Below are 19693 nucleotides of genomic sequence, written 5' to 3'. Positions count from 1 at the left end.
GAATAAAGATTATTCCAGTTTAAGAAAATGTGACTCAAACATTTATTTTTTAAACCGTTTGTTCACGTGAAACAAGCTCTCAGATTCAGCAGGGACATGACGTGGCTAACAAAAAAAAAATAAGACCTCAAGGGATGGAGTGTCCGTTGGATTTGACAGTGCAATCTTCATAATTCAAATTATATCTCAGCCCAGCCCCTTGTTTTAAATGGTAAAACACAAAAGATGCACAGTTGCAGAGTTCAACATAAGAAAGTCTCTTAAAAGGCAAACTGATTGAAACTATATGCGCATATTTGCAGATAAATTTTCATACAGTGGTCCACACATTCTTTTAGTTTGAGAAGCCATGAGTGCCATAATTAAACCACTAGAGTTCACTGGCCAGATTTCCCAGTCATCTCCGGATCAGTTTCCTCCTGGTGCTGACCCGCGTCCACAGGTTGCGCACAGTCCTTGTGATGGATGACCCCCAGGGCAGCCTCAAACTTTTCATTGGCCCTCGGCTGCACGTCAGGATCCCTGAGTCAGAGTCCTGCAGGTGCTCATGGGAAATGTAGTTAATTCTCTGCAGCTGCTTACTGTAATAGTTGCGCAAATCACACAGCTCCTCCACTGCAGCTGCAGAAATGATGGAGACCTCAGATGGGGCATTAACCAACACTGACCCCTGGTGACCAGGAGGATTGTCAGCACTGCCTAGAGCCTCAGCAGAGTTTTGCTTCCGTTTCTTCCTGGGGGTTGACTTCCGTCTTCCATTGGCTTTGAAAGGGGAGGCTTCAGGAGGAGTTACTATCACTTGGTTAACGCTGTCTTTTTGCGCAGCATTGATCTCCACGTCCACCTCTATGGCAGCAAGCTGGAGTCGTGGGTGTAAAGCGGTGCCATCCCCAGCCTGGCTCCCAGCTTGTAGGCAACAGTAATCTCTGGCCTGATTGGGATTCTCAGCTTCTGTGTAATCATGTTCTCTGGCCTGATTCAAATTCTCAGATTGCGCGTTGTCATTTTCCTGGGCCTGATTCTGACTTTCAGTTTCGACGCTATGTTTTCGAGCCTGATTTTGCCGATTCTTGGTTTTCTTGGTGAACTTGCTGTCTCTGCGCAAGGCGCGGTACCTGGAGAAACTGTGAGGAGATGTTCCCACCTCAGCTCCTGCAGCCGAACCTTCCTCCTGGGAAGACAAAGGCGTTAGTGACCCCTGAAGTGCAGGGGGGGGTGGGGGGGGGGTCGGTTACCCCTTAAAAAATGCGGCGTTAGTGACCCCTGAAATGGAGCGTGGTTAGTGCTGAAGCCCTGATGTGGAATTAGGCATCATGCCTTCCCCACCATGCAAGTAGCAGAACTATACACACCTCACCGGGTTAGTACTATGCGTGAATGGTTACATGCACATGAGATCGTGCTTCATCGATTCTCTCACATTATTAAGAAAAGTGTATACTATCCACGATCCCTTGCTTAGCAGCTCTTTATATTGTTTCGGCAAGCACTCAACACTTTGGGCAATGCCCATGCTCTGCATTGCATGCGGAGATGCGAATGGTTGCTAAACACAAGAGTAGTTGAACTGTACTTTTTAGTTCTTCTCTTGGGACGAATCAGAGAACCACCTCCTTGCTTTTCTTGGTAACGGGGGGAGTGAGTCCTGCTTTGTCGCCAGACCTTTTCCCTCCTTTGGTCTGTGCACTATTCCCATGTCTGGACACCTTTACCTGTGGGTCATTTAGAACACAGGCCGTGTGAGAACGGGCGCGGAGAGCTGGGGGAGAAAGTAAGGGATTACTGCACATTCAGTCCGGCACAGCAGATTCAGCCGAAGCAGGCTCTCGGGGTTGTCAGTTTACTCCCCATCTCAGGTGAACCACTTGATGAACCACAGATGGTTTCAGTAACCATTTGATCCTGTAACACCCCTTTGATTGCCATCGTAACTGAGAAAAAAACGCTCCTGCTGCTAGTCCGGCTCAAGGTGTTGGTCATGAAGCCAAGACTTAATGTTCTCTTTACATGTTAATTACCTTGGTTCTCAAAACCAATAGCTAATTAGTCATAAGATGAATAATAGTCATCTTATGTGGCACTGATCTGAGCCTTCCTTTCATGAAATATATTTAGGTCTGCTCAGGGTGAACTCCATGTTATTAGAGTTAAAATATTTTGGGCAGGTGGAAGGAAAAATCCTAGTTGGATGGAAGCTTTGCTTTAATGCACTTAATTACTGTGTCCACTTTTCCCTTGCCTCCAACAGATTCAATCCCTCTTCAACTTTCCTTTTACCAACAATGGCATCAATCCCTCTTCCCCTGTGCTAATAATGGCTTCCCTCCTTAACTTCCTCTGTGCCAACAGCAGTTTAAATTTGTCCTTCACTTCATCTTTGCTAAAAGGATGGATGAGGTTCATTATCTGGGGAAGCTGTTGATGGACTCCTTGCTTGGCGTGCTTATTTTTAACTCCTGCGTCCTCAAGCAAATGGGACAGGTAAGAGCGGTGGCGTCCACTCCATCTGTACGATCATTTTCCCAAGGGTCCTGGATCTGCTTTCCGCCACTAGCTGATTAACACCTGGACCAGGAGGTGATTCATATTCCACTCCAAGTACTTGCCTCAGTGACATAATTAACACCTCAGATGACATTAAGATCAAGACCACATATCTCCAGTGGATAGCAATCGATTAGAGGCTATGGAGTGTGGATGGCGATTTGGGGATTCCATGGTAATGCAAGGGCATGTAGGGATAGTTCCAGCCATGATCACAGACACAGACACTGCAAGACTCTCCCTGAACATACCATTTTTCTCCTGAAAGCACAGACTGACTTGGAACAGACACCAGATAAATATAGAAAAATCTTCGTCCTCATTAGAAAGAGCTGCACACCTAAACGTAACAGAACATCAGTATCACCAACCCCCCTATCACACGTGCCTCATTAACAATGTTCTCACTTGCAACGTGGTCCTTCTCCTCTCACCTTCCCCTCTGCCAGCAAGTCTTCTCATTTATTAACACAACATTTTAGACCAACTGGCCTTGGTGCTATTAATTGTGTGACAGAAAAGAATGCCCGTTTTGAAGAGGCAACAAAGCGTGTCAATCAATACCATTTTCACATCTTCAAAAAGAGCATCAGTTATTATCCAATGATTTGTAGCATTGTTCGCGACCCGATGCCTATTTTGAAGACTTAAAACAGTACTGATTTGTGGTACTAGAATCAGTGAATGATACAGCTGAAGAAGAAACACAAGAAATGGCTGAAAGCTTCCATATATTCCACCTTACGGCTTTCCTCTCATACACTGCAATGTTTTCCAGTGTTCCTTCTATCTCTTGCCTCTATGAACACATTAGCACTAATTCTTTCTAAATTGATCAGATCGTTGTCATGTTGAAAATCTTTCGCTACCAAACTTTAATTTCTGATTTGCTGGCTTTTATGAAGAATCTGTAAGGGGTGTGGTCAAAACAGAAGACCCATAGCTACCACAGGAACACAGAGAACAGCACCAGAACCTTTTGTTACCAGCTGGTACCTCCCAGACAGACAGTGTAGCAATGGATTAAACCAGGACCAAGGCAACATTCAGAAAGTACACCATCCATCACAGTCTGTTTTCTGAAAAACGGCACACCGATGTTACAGCAACATTAGACAACAACCCTCTTCCTGATTCACTCTGAATCAGAATGTCTCCTGTACACTAAGGGTTTTCATTTGAGTGCAGAGTGCATACCGTCACTTCTCGTGAGGTGATTGGAGCTGTGATTCTGTTAGTAAATGGAAAGTTTATGATTTGCCTAGAGGCACAATTAATTCATCCTCGACAAACTAAAAATTACCAGCTAGATGGAGACAGCACAAATCTGGATGCTTTAAAACAGGCTTTCCCCGGCAGGACAGACAAAAGGACAGTTGTCACCTACCTTTGATGGTCACCCTGCATACTTCCAGAGGTTATTTATAAGTGAGAGATACAGGTAGAGACTGACACAGGAAGAAATTATACAGGTACAGACTGAGTAGCAGAGAGAGAAAGAGACTGGATAGTGAATACAGATAGAAACTGACAACACTTTGCTGTATTAAATAATTTAGACATGTGCATAGAATTCTACAAATACTTAACTGCTGTAAGACACACAATTAATACACAATATCTAGTTACTTGCAAAAGATTTTAAGAGAAGGAGAAATCTTGCTATAATTAAATTATTTACAATAATTTCATTATTTATCCTTTACAGGATACCTCTATACAGGTTTAAGTAACAATGCTCAATTGTGGCATTGTGCCAATTTTTGAAAACGGTAAGCATTTAAAAATCCTGATGTCACATTCTTTTTCCTGCAACTTTTGGTTTGTTATTTCTTTCACTGTATCTTTACATAACATACAAAAACAAACCGTTCTGAACACCAGGAAAATCAGGGAAAAATCCAGTCTGAAAGTGGAAAGACAAGGATGGGGAGGAATAGGGATGAAATATATAGGTAATGATTGGTGGCGAAAGAGAGCACAGTAGCTGTGGATGGTTATTTATGGAGGAAGAAAAGAAAGAAATCAGTAAAATTGCTTCAATTGACAAAATGCATCACATGGTTATGGTCTTAGGGCACATACAGTGACTGACAACCAACCAACATGGACACACAGCCAGGATATAGACATACAGTGAGGCACAGATAAGCTATAGGGGGTTTAAGAGACAGATAGCCAGGCTATATGGACATACAGTGACTTACATCAAAGCTTACAAGGACCTACAGTGACTTACGGACAGGCTACAGGGACTTAAAATGACTTAAAGCCAAGCTCCAGTGACTTACAGTGACTTACAGCCAGGCTTGTGAGAACACACTAGGCCAGACTAAGACAGACTAAAGGGGCTTGCAGCCAGGCCAGGTGGACTTCGTATGACAATAACGCCATAAGACCTTTTAATTAGGCAGTCAGTGTATGTGCACTCATGGTTAGGCCATTGGGACCAAAGGCTATGGGCCAGGCCACCGGGCCTGACTGATTAGCTGACTGTTCGACCTACTGACTTACAGAGTCACCAGCGGGCACGTTCCTCTTCATCTTCATGGTGACGGTGTGCTTGTCATTCTTCAGCAGCCCAGCCTTTCGACCCAGCTTCAGATAGAAGTAGGTGGTGTAGGGGGTGAAGCTAAAGTCCTCACTTTTAGAGAAAAACATGGATCAGCTCTTTGAAGGGAAAAATGTGCTCACAGAATAGCTCAGGTATTGTTATCTACCCAGGTATTGCTAATTCACCACCTATACTTATCATGGTGAATCACAGTGGGAGCGGGATGGGTACCTGAAGTACCCCTGCAGTAGGAGGTGAATGAGGATGGCCTCCACCTCCACACGGGACAGGGTGGTGACCTGTATCATCTTGCGGCGTTTGGCGGGACCCTTCCCCATCCAGGCCTCCACCACCTTCAGGGGAGTCATCTTCTCGTTCATGGAGTCAGCGACCTCCACAACCTGCACCGCCTCGCGGGCGTGCTGGGTGATGTCCACTGTGGCATAGTCTGCACACAGACAGTATACAGGTCACACAGGCCCAAAAACAGCATGCTACTGTAGAGAGCACAGAACTCCTGTGAATACCACATGACTCATTACTGAGCCAGTCCTCAGAGTTCTGGCTCTGGCTCAGTTGACTGACTGGTTGGTCTACCAGTACACCTCTGATTAGCCTGTACGGTCACTTGTGGCAGTATTAGGCTTGGGAGCTTCTGAATGAATGTTACACTCACCATTGCCGTGGCGACAGATGTCACACATCTGGTTACAATCTTCATCATCCCAGACCTCGTCAAAATGGCTTGCCATCACAGTCCGGCGACACCTGCAGAGCCGATAATTATTGTTCAATCTTATGCCAGACTTCTACCACATGTCAATGCTGAGCCTCTTGGGCCTGGACTAGATTCAAAAACCAGGAAACACACAGCTGTTTTTCTCTTGAGTCAAGTTGCATGGATGTAGCTGTCCCTCATGACAAGGGTACTGTACCTGTCAAGAGTCTGGCAGTAAGCCACCATCTGCATGAGTTTCTGTTGGCCGACGTTCTCCATGACAACCATGGTACTGATTCTAAAGATGTCCGCGAATCCAAAGTACAGGATGCAGTCTGCAGGCTTGTCGTCGCGTCCTGAACACACAGGAATGAACACTCTTAATGGAGGGCTTAACATGCCCAAAGACAAAACAATGCTTGGACTGTATCCTTCCAAGTCTGCAACAGCATGTCAACTGTTTATGATAAAATACATGAAACACCAAAGTTTATATAGATACAGAAGAGAGGAGGGAGAAGAGGAAAAAGACAGGTGAAATGAAGGAACAAAACAAGCTGTTTCACAAGTCGAGCCAGTGAATTAAGATATCAAAAAGGGATAACACCCTGTTTAAGACATGTCCATTGACCAACAATCAGATTGACATGATTTGTGAAGTATTACTTGCATCCCTGTTCTTAAAAAACGGCAGTGTAGCGTAGTGGTTAAGGAGCAGGACTCGTAACTGAAAGGTTGCCGGTTCGATCCCCGCTGGGACACTGCTGCTGTACCCTTGGGCAAGGTACTTAACTCACAATTGCCTCAGTAAATATCCAGCTGTATAAATGGATAACATTGTAAAGAACTGTAACCTATGTAAGTCGCTTTGGATAAAAGCGTCTGCTAAATGAATAAATGTAAATGTAAAAAAAAATGTAAAAATTTAAGACATGTGACCAATTTATAAGTCCAGTATCAGTAGAAGGCCACACTAGCAAAGGACTTATGATTTATTCAGCAGAATGTGTGAGATCAGCAGTGGTGCAGGTATGGTTCCTGGTGATGGAGTCAGTACAAATGTGTATATGTAGAGATGAACCAGTACCTGCAGCAGGTCAATGCAAATACATGCATGGCAAAAGTCATACCTGCACGCCCACTCTCCTGGTAGTAGTTCTCCATGGATTTGCTGAGTGAGTGATGAATCACGAATCTGACATCAGGCTTGTCGATCCCCATCCCGAACGCTACGGTCGCCACTACCACCTACAACCGCAAAACCCCATTAATCCTCCACACCCACACACAGTGCTGCGCTACACCAAACTGCCAGTTAGGAACTGTAGAGTCCACTCAAATTATTAGCACCCTACTGAAAAAAAACCCCACTGGAACCTGCCCATTCACACAGTGTCCCATTGCAAACATTCCCTCCAGAAACCTTTCCTTCCATGTAGCTTTCCATTTAAAAGAACTCCCCCAAGAAATCTGTCCCTGCTCCCATTAAAACACTCCACAGATACCTGACACTTGACACACTACATTCTGCATTCTTGTGAAGACTCACCTGGATCTTGTTAGTGGTCCAGTGCCGGTGTACGCGGGACTTGTCAGCGGCCTCCATGTTGGCGTGGTACGGCTGGGCCAGGATGCCTTTTTTCTGTAGGTTCGCAGACACAACCTCTGCATCCTTCTGGGAAAACACGTAAATTATCCCTGCAAAAATACAAAAACCAACAGAAAAAGCAAACATGTCAGATTTTCATTTGCTTTAGCTTTTCTGAGAGATCAGAGAACCTGGCAAAGGGGAGCCCACTAATCCTTGCCCACCCACCATTACAGTCTCAACAGTACAGCATGCACACGCAGGGTGCTAATATAATTTGAAACACAAATTATAGGGCCTGAGGCAACACAGAGACATAATCTAAAACAGTCACTCTAAAGTCTGACCTAGTCTTAATATAATCATTTGCTTCCACACGCACTTTCATTTTTACATTTACAGTACAGATCTGAGTCAGCTGTTGATTATGAAACCTCCTTTTTCCCTGCAGCGAGCCATTAAGATGTCAAATTTTATCTGGATTTCCAACAAAACTTGGCTCAGTTGGACACAAATCTGCTCCGACCTTTCCATAAATATTTTTATAATATTTGCAAAAACATGAAAGGAATGAGTTTTGTAACTGCCACTGACAGCACAAGCACTTCAGCTGCCAGCCCTTGCTGGCCTGGTTAAATCTGACAAATTGCCTTCTACACTTCTGCAGGTCTGTGGAGAGTCAACAGAAGATACTGGTCAAAAGTTTCAGATGAAAAGTCTCAACCTTGCCACTCCCTTTAAGAGTGTGCTTGTGTCTAAATCAGAGACATCCATGTTTGCAGGAGACGCAGCTGCCCTGTACCTAGCAGACAGTGTACAGCTTGAAATAATTTTCAGAATCTGGGTTATGCGATACTGTCTCAAAGGTAAAATGGATTAATGTAGTTTAAACATGTCATTGTTTTAATGTAACCACTTTAAAACAGCTTCTTTTGCCTTTTTAAAAATATATCTGAGAAGCATCCCTGATTCCTGTCTTGGAAAATCAGTCTGGAAATTCACCTAATCAACATCCCTCCATCTGTCCTCCACACACACACACACACACACACACACACACACACTCTCTTCCAGGCAAACACACACCTGACTGATCCTTGTATTTCTCTTGGATCAATGCCACAATGTCATCTGTTGAATCTTCAGAGTTTGTTTCTTTCATCCGAACCTTAAACAAATGGGAAAATGCCATTCAGCAGTGTTCACATGATCATGCCTGTAACAACTGCATGCAGCCCTAGATGAAGGTGTCAGTCACTGACAGTGAAAGCACAAGCCAGAACTTTAGAGCCACGAAAAGGAGCTTTTCCAGGGCCCATGGAAGTTGTACTGTTACAAGACCTGAACCTGAGTTCTTACAGCAACCCCTACTGGTGAAAGCCAGGAACACAACCTGGTTGCAGATGAGTAGTATGTGGTTGCCGTGATACCCACCTCGTAATAGAGGTTGGGTCGGTTAAAGGAGGCGGTGAGCGTGATGGGCTCAGGAACACACAGGATCTTCTGGCAGTCCTTCAGAACGCTGCTGGTTGCCGTGGCAGTGAGCCCGATCATGGGAACCTTGGGGAACTGCCTCTTCAAGATGCCCAACAGCTTGTAGTCTTAATCAGGAAGAGACACAGAACACCAACTCTGAGCAGCGTTAACACAGATATGGGAACTGCACTCCCTGTGCATATCCATTCCACCTTTTCAAACCCTGGAATGGCTCCAACCGCTATATACTCAATGGAGTGTCACTTCCATCCCTGTTACAATACTAATGAGCCTCTCACTAATTCTGTGCAAATAAAACCCTGACCAAGTCTGTACTAATGAGTCTTACCAGTTCTGTACTAATGAGAATCATCAGGTCTGTCCTAATGACATGCTTACCAGGTCTGTACTAATGACACCCTCACTAGCTAATGAGAACTATCAGTTCTATACCAGTGAGATCTTCATGAGGTCTGTATTAATGAGCCCCTCCCTAGCTCTGTACTGATGGAACAGCCACCAGGCCTGCAGTGCTGACACCCTAAGTAGATCTGTACTAATGAGACTCACCAGGTCTGAAGTCATGGCCCCACTGGCTACAGCAGTGAACCTCATCCACAGCAATGCGCTCCAGTGTCCCTGCATTGTAGGCCTTTTCCAGCCGTGACATCAGGAGTTTGCTCTTGGATATTTTCTCCGGGGTCACGTACAGAAGTTTGAAAGGCGTCTTCTTTTCTGTCATGGCACCCATGACCCACTTAGCATGCTCCTGAAATGTACAGTTCCAAACAGACAGAACATTTGTCAATACTGCTGGTAAAATTTTTCTAAATGACATCTCTGGTTCTAAAAGCTTTCAGAAAAAAACATCATTCTAGCAAATAATTATTGAGTTCTTAACCCAGAGACAAAGTACCAGCGCAGTGGAGTGAAGATCAGCTTACCAGCACATGACAATAAGAATGAAGGACACAGAGAGGGAAGAGCATGGAAGCCTGGTGCATGCTGGGAAATGTTACCTTGGTGCTAGAGGCATTGAGTGTGACTGCAGAGACGCTGACAGACTTCAGGTACATGAGCTGATCCTCCATGAGAGACACCAGGGGTGCGATCACCAAAGTAAAGCCTATCACACACACAGAGACAGAAAGAGACAAGAGAGAGTGAGTCACACACATACACACACAGAGACAAGACTGAACCACAAAGGATATCCTTTAGTCCCAGTTCCATCCTGTGAAACAGACTGTTACAGACACCAAATGTATGTGCCTGCATTTTTGCAATAGTAGGGGAGAGACCGTCTGTGTAAGAGACAATGAAGTGTATGTGTATAAAATGATGAGAAAGAGTGTGTGTGTGTGTGTGTGTGTGTGTGTGTGGGGGGGGGGCAGTAAGGTGGTACCCTCAGAGCAGACAGCAGGTAGCTGGTAGCACAGGCTTTTGCCACGGCCTGTGGGCATCACCAGGAAGATGTCTTTGCCCGACATGGTGAGGTTGATGGCCAGCAGCTGGAGTGGGCGGAACTTGTGCAGCTGGAACACAGCTGACAGCTGTTTCTGCACTTCTTGGGACCACGGGAAATCTGGCACAGGGAGCACACATTCAAGGTCAGACAGAATCCTCCAGCAGTCTGGTCATATTCCTAATGATGTGTCTGCTGTACACTATTATCAATAGTGCCGTGTTCATCTACAGTCAGTTCCTGCCCCCTAACACCTGCTACTTGTAGTACTTGCTGCTTATTTTACATTCGGTATTGCAATGTGTTTTAGATTCTGTGATCTAGTAACTGTATGGATGTATGGTAGTATACTTGGCTTCCCTTGTCTAGTCAGGTTGCACAAGTTAACTTGGGGTAGGGCTTGAATAGTGTTATGCTCAAACTCACGGTTCTGGGAGTGCCAATGGCCTGGTCTGACACTGTTCGCTCATTCATCTTGAATGGATACACTTATGTTCTTTTGTGCTGGAAGTCGCTCTGGATAAGAGCATGTGCTAAATGAATGTACTATAATGTAATTAACAACAGTTCATCTACAGTGTGCGTGACTGCGGACACACAGTAAGTGTACAGTGTTAGCACTGTGCAATGAGTGTAGACAGTGTGTGTGTTACCTGCGCCCTCATAACGCTTCAGGTCCTGCTTGGTGCTCACAGGCGCAGAGGGTTGGGCGGAGCCTGACGGCTGGGCGGAGTCACAGGCTTGCTCCAGCTTCTTGAGCAACTGCTTCTTCCTGGAGTTCAGATGGGCCTGCCGCTCCAGCAGCTCGGAGATCTGCAGCTCCACCACCTCCAGCTCCGCCTCCACTCCCTCAAGCTCCGCCTGCACCTCTGCAAAGACGAGGAATCACTGCTCAGGAGCTGTCTGGGGGACAGACCCACTGGGACAGCTCTGGCCCACAGAGACTCTAGTTCTCCTCCTCCCAAACAATAACAAGCAGGAGTGAGGGACTAATGACCTCACCCTTATAGGTAAGAGACTAATGACATCACCTTCACAGGCAGGAGAGTAGTACCTTCGCCTCATGGGACACAGTGTTGCCTTAGTCTCAGTGGAGTTGCCTGCACTGAATTTAAAACCCTACCTTGCCTTGGACCCTTGGACTGTATGATTCATGTAGCTTGCCATATTCTGTCATTATCCTATTTGTGTCATATGATCTAATAAAGAACCAAAATTCTGCTGTCAAATACTGATTTTAAAAAGTGTGATAAGTGTGTAAAGCTCTGATCTACAGCTCTAAATAACAGGCATGCATAGAGATGCATTTTCATTCTCTCTTTTTGCTTTCTAAAAGACTGGAACAATAAGAAGGCCTGGGTGTACTTGTAGAGTGTCTGTGTACACGGTTGTTTTTTGTTTCCAAAGACTTACCATTAACACTGTCCCTCTCCATTTCACAGGTACAGCCACAAGGTGATAGCCCTGGGGATTCGCGTGGACTTCTTTACAGTCCTGGTGACAAAACAGAAGCTTGTTTTCACCCAGATGCTTGTACGTGTCCGCTTAAGATGAACATTCATTTAAGCCACCAAACAACACAACGCCGAATGACAGATCAACCGTTTTTACGGTTCGACAAAGTGCAGTACGATAGGACACATAAGTGATTGCACACGTTTTCAGCATAACAGTCTCAGGCGGCCTGGGGTTCCAGAGACCCTCTCCTGGGCCCGAAGAGTGCTGTGAGTCACGCCGAGGAGAATGTGTAAACATCCCCCAGACACTCCCTCCGCACGCCCTCGGGTTTCCCCTGGAAACCACCGCACTTTTCTGTAAACCATACCGTCAATTACAGCGGATTGCTCTCGACAAATACATCCCAATGAAAAAACAGGGCATGCCAGATCGATGACCAACCGTCCTGAAAAATTCGTTAGTGAAAGCTACTCAACCTTCATTCTTCCTCTGAACGACATGTGTAATCATTAAGTTTCTTTTCTATAAAAGTGTACCTTTCTCTTATTTGCTCAGTGACTAAAAACCTTGGGCTTGCCTGGGATGATCAGAGCGGATCACCCGGGGTGTGTTTTGGTTTAGGTTTGGTACTGACCGGATTTGGCCGTTTTAAGATCTGGATAGCCAGGATGGAATGTCAAACAGCATCGCTTTCTCAGGCCCGAGGAGTTACAGGGTTTATCTGTCCAACTAGCTACCTCACTAACTTTACATGTATTAGCTGGCCACCGTTTGTTAACTCAAGCAAAAGGGCATTATCTAACTACCGCTTTTGCCCGCGCAGAAAAGCGAAAGTTATTTAGCTAATAATTAGCTAAGTGAGCTATCCTGCGTTACCATAAATGACTCGTGTCTGAATATTACACGTTTTTTTAAGTAGCCTGCTCATTTGGCCAGCTACATTACCGGCAAATGCATGGGGTGATGGTTTATATTGCAAACGCTATCTAGTTAGCAGCATCTTTGGAATCTGGATGACTAGCAAGACAACCATTTAGTTTTCTAACAGGTGTATGTCGCTAACCAACAGCTAGCTAGCTCAATGTAACAGTTAGTCCACAGTTTAAGCTCAAATGCTAGCTGCAGTTGCTTAAGTCATCTAACAAATATAGTCTACCTAGCAAGCAGACGTTAGCTAACATTTGGAAGCAAAGATTTTCAAACTAGTTGACGTCAACGAGGTACCTAAGCTAGTTGTTCCCACTATGCAGAGTTAGCCAGCTAAGTAAAGCCACCGGCAATAAAGAGCAGTAATACTCACCGCTCATCGACCATCAGACCTCTTCTCTTGTTTGCTCTCCTCTCAAGCCGTTGCTAACGTGCGCTGCTGAAACTGAAAGCTTTCAGGGTTGCCAGATGTGCTTAAATCCCCTATTTTTAGGTACAAAATCCTCAAATTCAAGCAGTTTTCATTGATTTCTCCCCTGCATCTATCCACCCCAAGAGTAACAATCATGTTATGCAACATTTCCTATTTTATAGGAGTTCATCTTTCAGAAAAATGTAGTTAATGTCTCAACAATTCAGCTTTATATAAACATATTTTATATACAGTCTGGTCTTCTTAGTTTTTAAAGAGGCTCATAGTATTTTTGTAGTGGTCACCAGGTGTTTTCTCTGCATTTCCTTAAGCTACCTCACCTGACATCCAGTCAGAAATGGTTGTGTTAAGAGCCACTCAGTTTCCACCAGTTAAGCTACTTAAAATGTCACGCATCAATCATGTATCAAGATTAGTATTTTCCATTCTTTTAATTGAAGGAATACAACTAGTCAAGTGGAGGGACAACAAGTATCAACTGATAGCTGATTCGGGATGTATTTGTACCTCATTAGAATGTAAGAATATGCAGGCTAAGCAGTTAACATTTTATTTATTATTTAAAAAATATTTTGTTTGTCCGAATCCCTCCATTTTCAAAAATGTACATTAACCCATCAAAATTCCTGCTGGCAATCTTCCTCGATACCCTCTATTTTAAAATCCCCATGAACAGGATAAACCAATTTGGCAACGCAAAAGGAAACAGCATAAACCAATCGGAGAGGAACCTAGTGGGACTGGGGCGTTCAGAGCCACGGCCACTGTGGGAAATGAAGTTTTGCAGTTATCAAAACCCAAGCGCAAGGGAGTGTTTGCTGTTTTGAGCTTTTGGGAAAGGATAAACATCAGTCACAGTGCTGCCATTTAACGTATCGCTTAACTTCCAATCTCACTCAGTTTCGTTGCAGGCAATCGGCACAGGCACCGTCAGCCCTTTTCTGCTGATCCTGGATCAGCATACAAATTTTACGTTACAAGCATCGGGATTAGAATGGGGGTGGGTACACTGATCTTAGATCTTTTGTCAAGGGCAGGAAGCATCCGGGACCAGGCCAGCCCCGGGCAGCTAACCCCTCTGCTGATTGGGTTTCTATTGGAAGACCGGTGTTTGCATTAGTCTTGGTTCCGGAAGACGTGGCGGTTGCGGTACATTTAGCTAGCTGGCTAGCTAGCCAGAGCACCACCAGGCGGAATAAAAGTTCTGTATAGCTGTTGATCCAGCGCAAAAATGATTTCCCTAACGGATTCACAAAGTAAGACAAACTGCCTTTATGTGATTAACTAAATGTTGTCAACCTTGTCATGTTTTTCCTCAATATGTTATACACGCGATGTCAAGAATAGCGGAATGAATGAGAAGTTAGCTATAGCTATTTAGAAGGCCTGTATATTAGCGAACTAGCAGATTGGCTAGCCAGATGCAGTTAGCAAGATTGCTCACTCGTGATTGTAGGTTTCAGACTAGGTAACTGATTCACCGCTTTACTTGTTTCCCTGACAGATGTTTGGAAAGTGTGATAGTCTAGCGAGGTTTTCCTTGCTGTTTAAGTTTTCTGTAGCCAGCTAGGTAGGTGCGGTCTCTTTCGAAGTAATTTATCATAAAGGCAGTTAGGTTGTCAGCCATAGATAACTAATTAGTTAGCCAGCTAGATACAAGTCCAGTTCATCTGCATTTAGCTGCTTGGGGAGTATGATGTTTGCTTGTTTTGGTGTCTGGTAGCAGAATTCTAGGTTACCAGTACTCTAGACCAATGTACAAAACAGCGGTCGAAGCAAATAGCCTATATTTTGTATGCAGATTGTTTAAAGCAGAAATGCATACTCGAATAGCCTATTCCTCTGCCTTTGGAAGAACCACTTATGGTACTGGATTGATGGGATATGCCTCTCAGCAACGGTGAATCCACTTTTAGGCTTATTGCACATGCGCATTGTAAGGTTCTGGTTTGATAGGTTACCATCGCAAGCAGTGAGAAATAACGTGTAATTGGCTACTTCATACATTTTTTACGGACTTGTCATATGTTTAAAATAATTGGAAGCAGTGGCCTTCAACAGATGGTTTTTGTGGACATACACATACAGTACCTGATGTTTCTAGTCGTGCCGGGGAGCATCTCAAGATGGCGATCTGTAGCATCATTTCACACACAGTCCCGCAATCAAATTCATAAATGTGTTGCCTGAGACCCACATCTGTTGATTGTACACTGTTGCTTGAATAAATGCATCATAGAGTGAAATGTTTACAAAGCATCAGTGTTTACAAGATGCATATGAATGTGCAATATTTAAAACTCACTATTTTAAGTGCACACAGTGTAAGATAACGAGTATAGGTTTCTGAACGTCTCATACATCATATCTATGAATTAAGACTGATATAGATAACAAAGCTTTTGTTTTTTGTCCCTTAGAAATTGGCATGGGCCTGACAGGCTTTGGAGTGTTTTTCCTGTTCTTTGGAATGATCCTGTTCTTTGACAAGGCACTCCTTGCTATAGGAAATGTGAGTATTTTCATCTTATTTGGAATTACTTGGTCCTGTCCTTTTGACACAGCATGGATACTGATATTTTCCACTTCTCTTTTTCTCTGTTTGTTGGTATACATACTTGTGTGTGTGCTTGTGTACATGTGTGTAGATCCTGTTTGTAGCAGGCATTTCCTTTGTCATCGGGCTGGAAAGGACCTTCAGGTTCTTCTTCCAGAAACATAAGATGAAGGCAACAAGCTTCTTCCTTGGCGGTGTGTTTGTGGTGCTGATTGGCTGGCCAGTTGTGGGGATGATCCTGGAGATTTATGGATTCTTCCTCTTATTCAGGTAATTAAGAGTTAAAGAAGAATAAAATGTTTTAAGAACCAGCTTACCCAATTTGCAGGAGACATGCCCAAACACTCTCTTCAGGTCTGCAGTAAAAAATTAAACTCCAGGATGATGTGAAGGTGCAGTATTCTCAAGGAGCTTCATTGTTGAAAATTCTGCAGTAGCCTTGCCATCCTGTGGCCTCCTTGTTCCAAACAGCAGAACCAGATTGGAGAAGTAGCTGCTAAATGCTTGGATCAGAAACCTGGGAAAACCTGGTTGCTTCAGGAAGTTATGTTGTTGGATCAACAGGGGCCATCTTCTATCCAGAGGGTTCCTCTTCACTGAAGAGAGACCCCTCACCCTCACCCTGCCCCTGCTCCTGTTCTTTCCTCACGCCTCATCTCCCCTCAGCCTTTTCGTCAATCTTAACTTCTCTCTCCTCACCCATTCTCTCACCCACTCTCTCTGTGTTTCAGGGGCTTCTTCCCAGTGGTCGTGGGCTTCATCAGGAGGATTCCTATCCTGGGGTCCCTGTTAAATCTCCCAGGAATCAGTGGGGTAAGTGCGCTAAGTTAGGCTGTGGCAAGTACACAGAGGCACAAACTAGTATGGGTGCACGGACTCTAATCCTTAGCGCGCTACTGTTGGGCCACCAGGACCAGAGATGAAGCCTTTAAACGGTAACCTATGCTTTAAATGCATTAGGGTGTCTGTTGGACAGGGATCCCATGTATTTGGGTCAAAGCAAGGTGAGCAAAGAGCAGGCGCCCCCAGGTGTTTGTTCCTTATCACTGCAGCTTCCTGTCGCGCCAAGTGTACCTTCCCTCCGTGTTGCTTGCAGATCTCCGACCCCTGACAGGGTAGCGCCGCGCTGCGGTTGTTTTAACAGAGTGCTACCATCTGTCTCTGAGCTGACTGTGTTTCTGTCATTCCTTTAAAGCCTTCCTAAGGCTGAGAGGACCATCTGCAGTCATGGTCAGTTACTGTTCATTTCTCTCCAAGGCCGTCTTACCGCATGTGTCAAGAGTTTGTCTCCCATTGGTTTGCATCCATGTAGAGGACATGAGTTTATCATTCACCGCCCGCTCACCAGAGTTATCCCTGTGTCGCCGGCTCTGCTACATTGAAAGCTCAAGCTGCAGCATTGTTTCTGTAGTAGCAAAACTTTACTTGTTCTCGTTAAGGCATTTATCAAATTAGTTTCAGCCATACTGGTCCAAGCTGAGACTAAATGGTTTTGTCATTGCGTCTTAAAAGAATAGGTAACCATGTATTGTACTGTCATCCTAATTTTTTTCCCTCATTCTAACAATAGGTGATATTTAGCAGTGCATGATATTTTTTTCCTGTTGGGTGAAGTAGCTATAAGGTCAAAACTGTGACTAATTCCATTCTCTCTCTCTCTCTCTCTCTCTCTCTCTCTCTCTCTCTCTCTCTCTGTTTCTTATTTTTTCAGTTCGTGGATAAAATTGGAGAGAGCAACAACATGGTATAATGGCAACAAGTTTTGAGAAGATGACTCCGTTAAGTTTTTGTAACGGTTTCCCAAAGCAACTTTATCATACCCCCCCCCCCCCCCCCCCCACCCTCACCCCACCCCACCCAACGTTGAGGTCACATCATCAGAACTTTATTTGAGCCTTTTTTTTTCCGTCTAAAGGAAAAGGCGCACGGTTTTTATTTACCTGCCGTTTGATTGTCGCAGTGCAGCTACTTCTGCAGAGAGAGAGAGAAGGGCGCTATGCCCAGTTACCATGGGACACTGTTACTAAGGAACTTCTGAGCTGAAGGCGCAGGTGTCTGTCCAATGAGGCTTTCCAGGGAGGCTGTCCTCACAGCCCCCGCCCACCCTTGACCCCACTACACCGCACCCCACCCGACACCCGACGGAGGACACAGGGACCGAACCATCCAGATGACCCGCATCGATCCTCCAGATGTCTGAGATTTCAGTGGAACTTGCCAGGGATCGCGACGGCTTCCACACGGACCGCCTAGCGCCGGGCACCTCGGACATGAGTCCGGATTCTGTTACAGCGGTCGTCCTCTTCACTCCGTAGTGCCTCTGCTTTCTGTTTGAGCTCTGGAATAAAAAGCCTGGCTCTGCACGCCTCCGTGTGCAGGCCTGACCTTTCTGTGCTTCTGTTTTTAGTTGAGTGCCCGACGTGGCAGCTGGCGTCCACTACTCCCCCTCCCCTCCCCACCCCACCCCCAATCGCCAAAACCAAACAGCAGCAGTGACAAAACACTCCTGTGAAATGAGCTCAAATGAAAACAAAAAATGACTTCATTTTATGTTCTTAAAATGCATAAAACATTTATCTGTGTGAAGTATTAAAAGAGAGGTCAGGGGCAAGTATATGATGATAAACCAAGGAACCTATGTTTTATTATATGGGACTTTTGTAAATACACATTTGAAATAAAAAAAGGTGTGATGTGTTTTTTAAGACAATCTCAATAAACAACACTGGCCTCAGATCCAAGAGGTTTTAAAAACATGGTTTTTCCACTTTGTGTCGCAAAACAGCTGCTGGTCTCAGAGTGTGAGATATGTCTGTTGCATAAGCTTTGTTTGTCTGTGTGACTCATGTCTTTGCTTGTTCCACTCCCCAGAAATTCATGGGTGGTGGTAGGGGGTCTACAAAAGGGAAAGAGAATATCAAAAAGAAGGAGAAACCTTCTAAACTTCTAACTGCAGAGATTAACATATAGTGATTTTAAAAATGGAGGAAAGCTTATGATTGAAAAAATGTACACGGTTTGACAAAGCTTGCACTCGCACTGAGACTGTGACACTTGCAGCAACAAGCTTTTATCATAATCATAAAATTAGTAAATGCTCACTCTTTGGAATGCAAAGTGTTACTCATTCCTCATTTTTCTTTTAAAGTAATTTAAACCCACAAACACTCCGGGTCAATTCACAATGGCTGTTTAGCTTATGCAATGTATAACTAGATTTGCTAACCTTTACCCAATAAGGATAGACAGCAGGCGAGAGTGTAACCTCTGCAGAATTTTAGCCTTGGGCTGCCCTGTAGCTCCTCCTTCAGTTCAGCCTCACTTTGCATCACAGGGTGTCAGAATGAAGCGGATGGCCATGAAAAGGTTAACCCTCCAGGCTCCTAAATGCATTACAGTGCTAAAAAGGCCAAAAGCATACCAAAATAGCCAAAAGCACAGTCCCCACTCCTCTCCCTCCCACACAGAGGAACCAGTAGGAAGGCTTTCTGTTCAGGCAGGAACAGAACTGCGGTAGATGTCCCTGTGGCCCAAGCACCACACAGCATGAGTGTACTGTATGCACTTTTGTAAGTCGCTTTGGATAAAAGCGTCTGCTAAATAAATAAATGTAAATGTAAATGAGTGTGTTGCAGGAGTCCTGCACTGTAATGCCAGAACAGACTGATTTGCTGTGGCTCTTTGTGGTTGAGGGTTGCCTTGGTTCCTTCTGTGTGCTGTTACCATGTTGACTCACAGCTGTAACCATGACAAGTATTACATCTGCTTGAGAGACACAAGTTTGATGAGGAGCACACCATAGAGCTGGATTATCCTGTCATGTTTTTGCATAAAAGAACATTAGCTAACATATTAGCCTCTGTTAACTTCCAGTGGAAATTTCAGTGGTATCACTCACCTCGACTAGTACATACGTTGCATTATTGTCATTGGGCAGATGCTCTTAACCAAAGATATTTACACAGTGCATCTA

At 44.6% G+C, this 19693-nt stretch overlaps 3 protein-coding genes across 4 annotated transcripts; 1 reads left to right on the top strand and 2 right to left on the bottom strand.

Moving 5' to 3' along the window:
• Positions 1–18: 18 nt before the first annotated feature.
• On the bottom strand, positions 19–1329 carry LOC118770657. The gene is made up of 2 exons (XM_036518418.1): positions 1318–1329; positions 19–1198 (listed from the first exon to the last, which is right to left on the bottom strand). Exons 1-2 carry the CDS (start codon positions 1327–1329, stop codon positions 398–400), a joined length of 813 nt encoding a protein of 270 aa, XP_036374311.1. The 3' UTR covers positions 19–397.
• recql (RecQ helicase-like) lies at positions 1095–13140 on the bottom strand. The gene is made up of 16 exons (XM_036518503.1): positions 13104–13140; positions 11759–11839; positions 10999–11214; positions 10286–10465; positions 9900–10006; positions 9451–9649; positions 8839–9005; positions 8491–8572; positions 7366–7514; positions 6947–7064; positions 6034–6172; positions 5775–5866; positions 5330–5546; positions 5059–5188; positions 1574–1712; positions 1095–1171 (listed from the first exon to the last, which is right to left on the bottom strand). Exons 2-15 carry the CDS (start codon positions 11778–11780, stop codon positions 1599–1601), a joined length of 1932 nt encoding a protein of 643 aa, XP_036374396.1. The 5' UTR covers positions 11781–11839; positions 13104–13140; the 3' UTR covers positions 1095–1171; positions 1574–1598.
• Positions 13141–14321: 1181 nt separating this feature from the next.
• On the top strand, positions 14322–17551 carry golt1ba (golgi transport 1Ba). 2 transcript variants are annotated; one of them, XM_036518088.1, is made up of 6 exons: positions 14322–14419; positions 15584–15675; positions 15812–15990; positions 16452–16533; positions 16916–16950; positions 17432–17551. In XM_036518088.1, exons 1-5 carry the CDS (start codon positions 14395–14397, stop codon positions 16922–16924), a joined length of 387 nt encoding a protein of 128 aa, XP_036373981.1. In that variant the 5' UTR covers positions 14322–14394; the 3' UTR covers positions 16925–16950; positions 17432–17551. The 2 variants fall into 2 exon arrangements, with proteins under 2 accessions (XP_036373981.1, XP_036373980.1); XM_036518087.1 differs by lacking the exon at positions 16916–16950.
• The last annotated feature ends 2142 nt before the right edge of the window (positions 17552–19693 follow it).

Source organism: Megalops cyprinoides, chromosome 23 (assembly GCF_013368585.1).
Source record: "Megalops cyprinoides isolate fMegCyp1 chromosome 23, fMegCyp1.pri, whole genome shotgun sequence".
Taxonomy (NCBI): Eukaryota; Metazoa; Chordata; class Actinopteri; order Elopiformes; family Megalopidae; genus Megalops; species Megalops cyprinoides.
The sequence above is the reverse complement of the archived record's forward strand: the minus strand, read 5'-3'. Positions and strand labels throughout refer to the sequence as shown.

Coding starts and splice junctions, on each gene's coding strand:
- recql (XM_036518503.1), bottom strand. CDS start 11,780: ATGGAGAGGGACAGTGTTAATG. Junction 10,466..10,998: donor GAAGCGTTATGAGGGCGCAG/GTAACACACACA, acceptor TCCCTGTGCCAG/ATTTCCCGTGGTCCCAAGAA. Junction 9,006..9,450: donor GGGCCATGACTTCAGACCTG/GTGAGTCTCATT, acceptor TTCCTGATTAAG/ACTACAAGCTGTTGGGCATC.
- golt1ba (XM_036518087.1), top strand. CDS start 14,395: ATGATTTCCCTAACGGATTCACAAA. Junction 15,676..15,811: donor CACTCCTTGCTATAGGAAAT/GTGAGTATTTTC, acceptor ACATGTGTGTAG/ATCCTGTTTGTAGCAGGCAT. Junction 15,991..16,451: donor GGATTCTTCCTCTTATTCAG/GTAATTAAGAGT, acceptor TCTGTGTTTCAG/GGGCTTCTTCCCAGTGGTCG.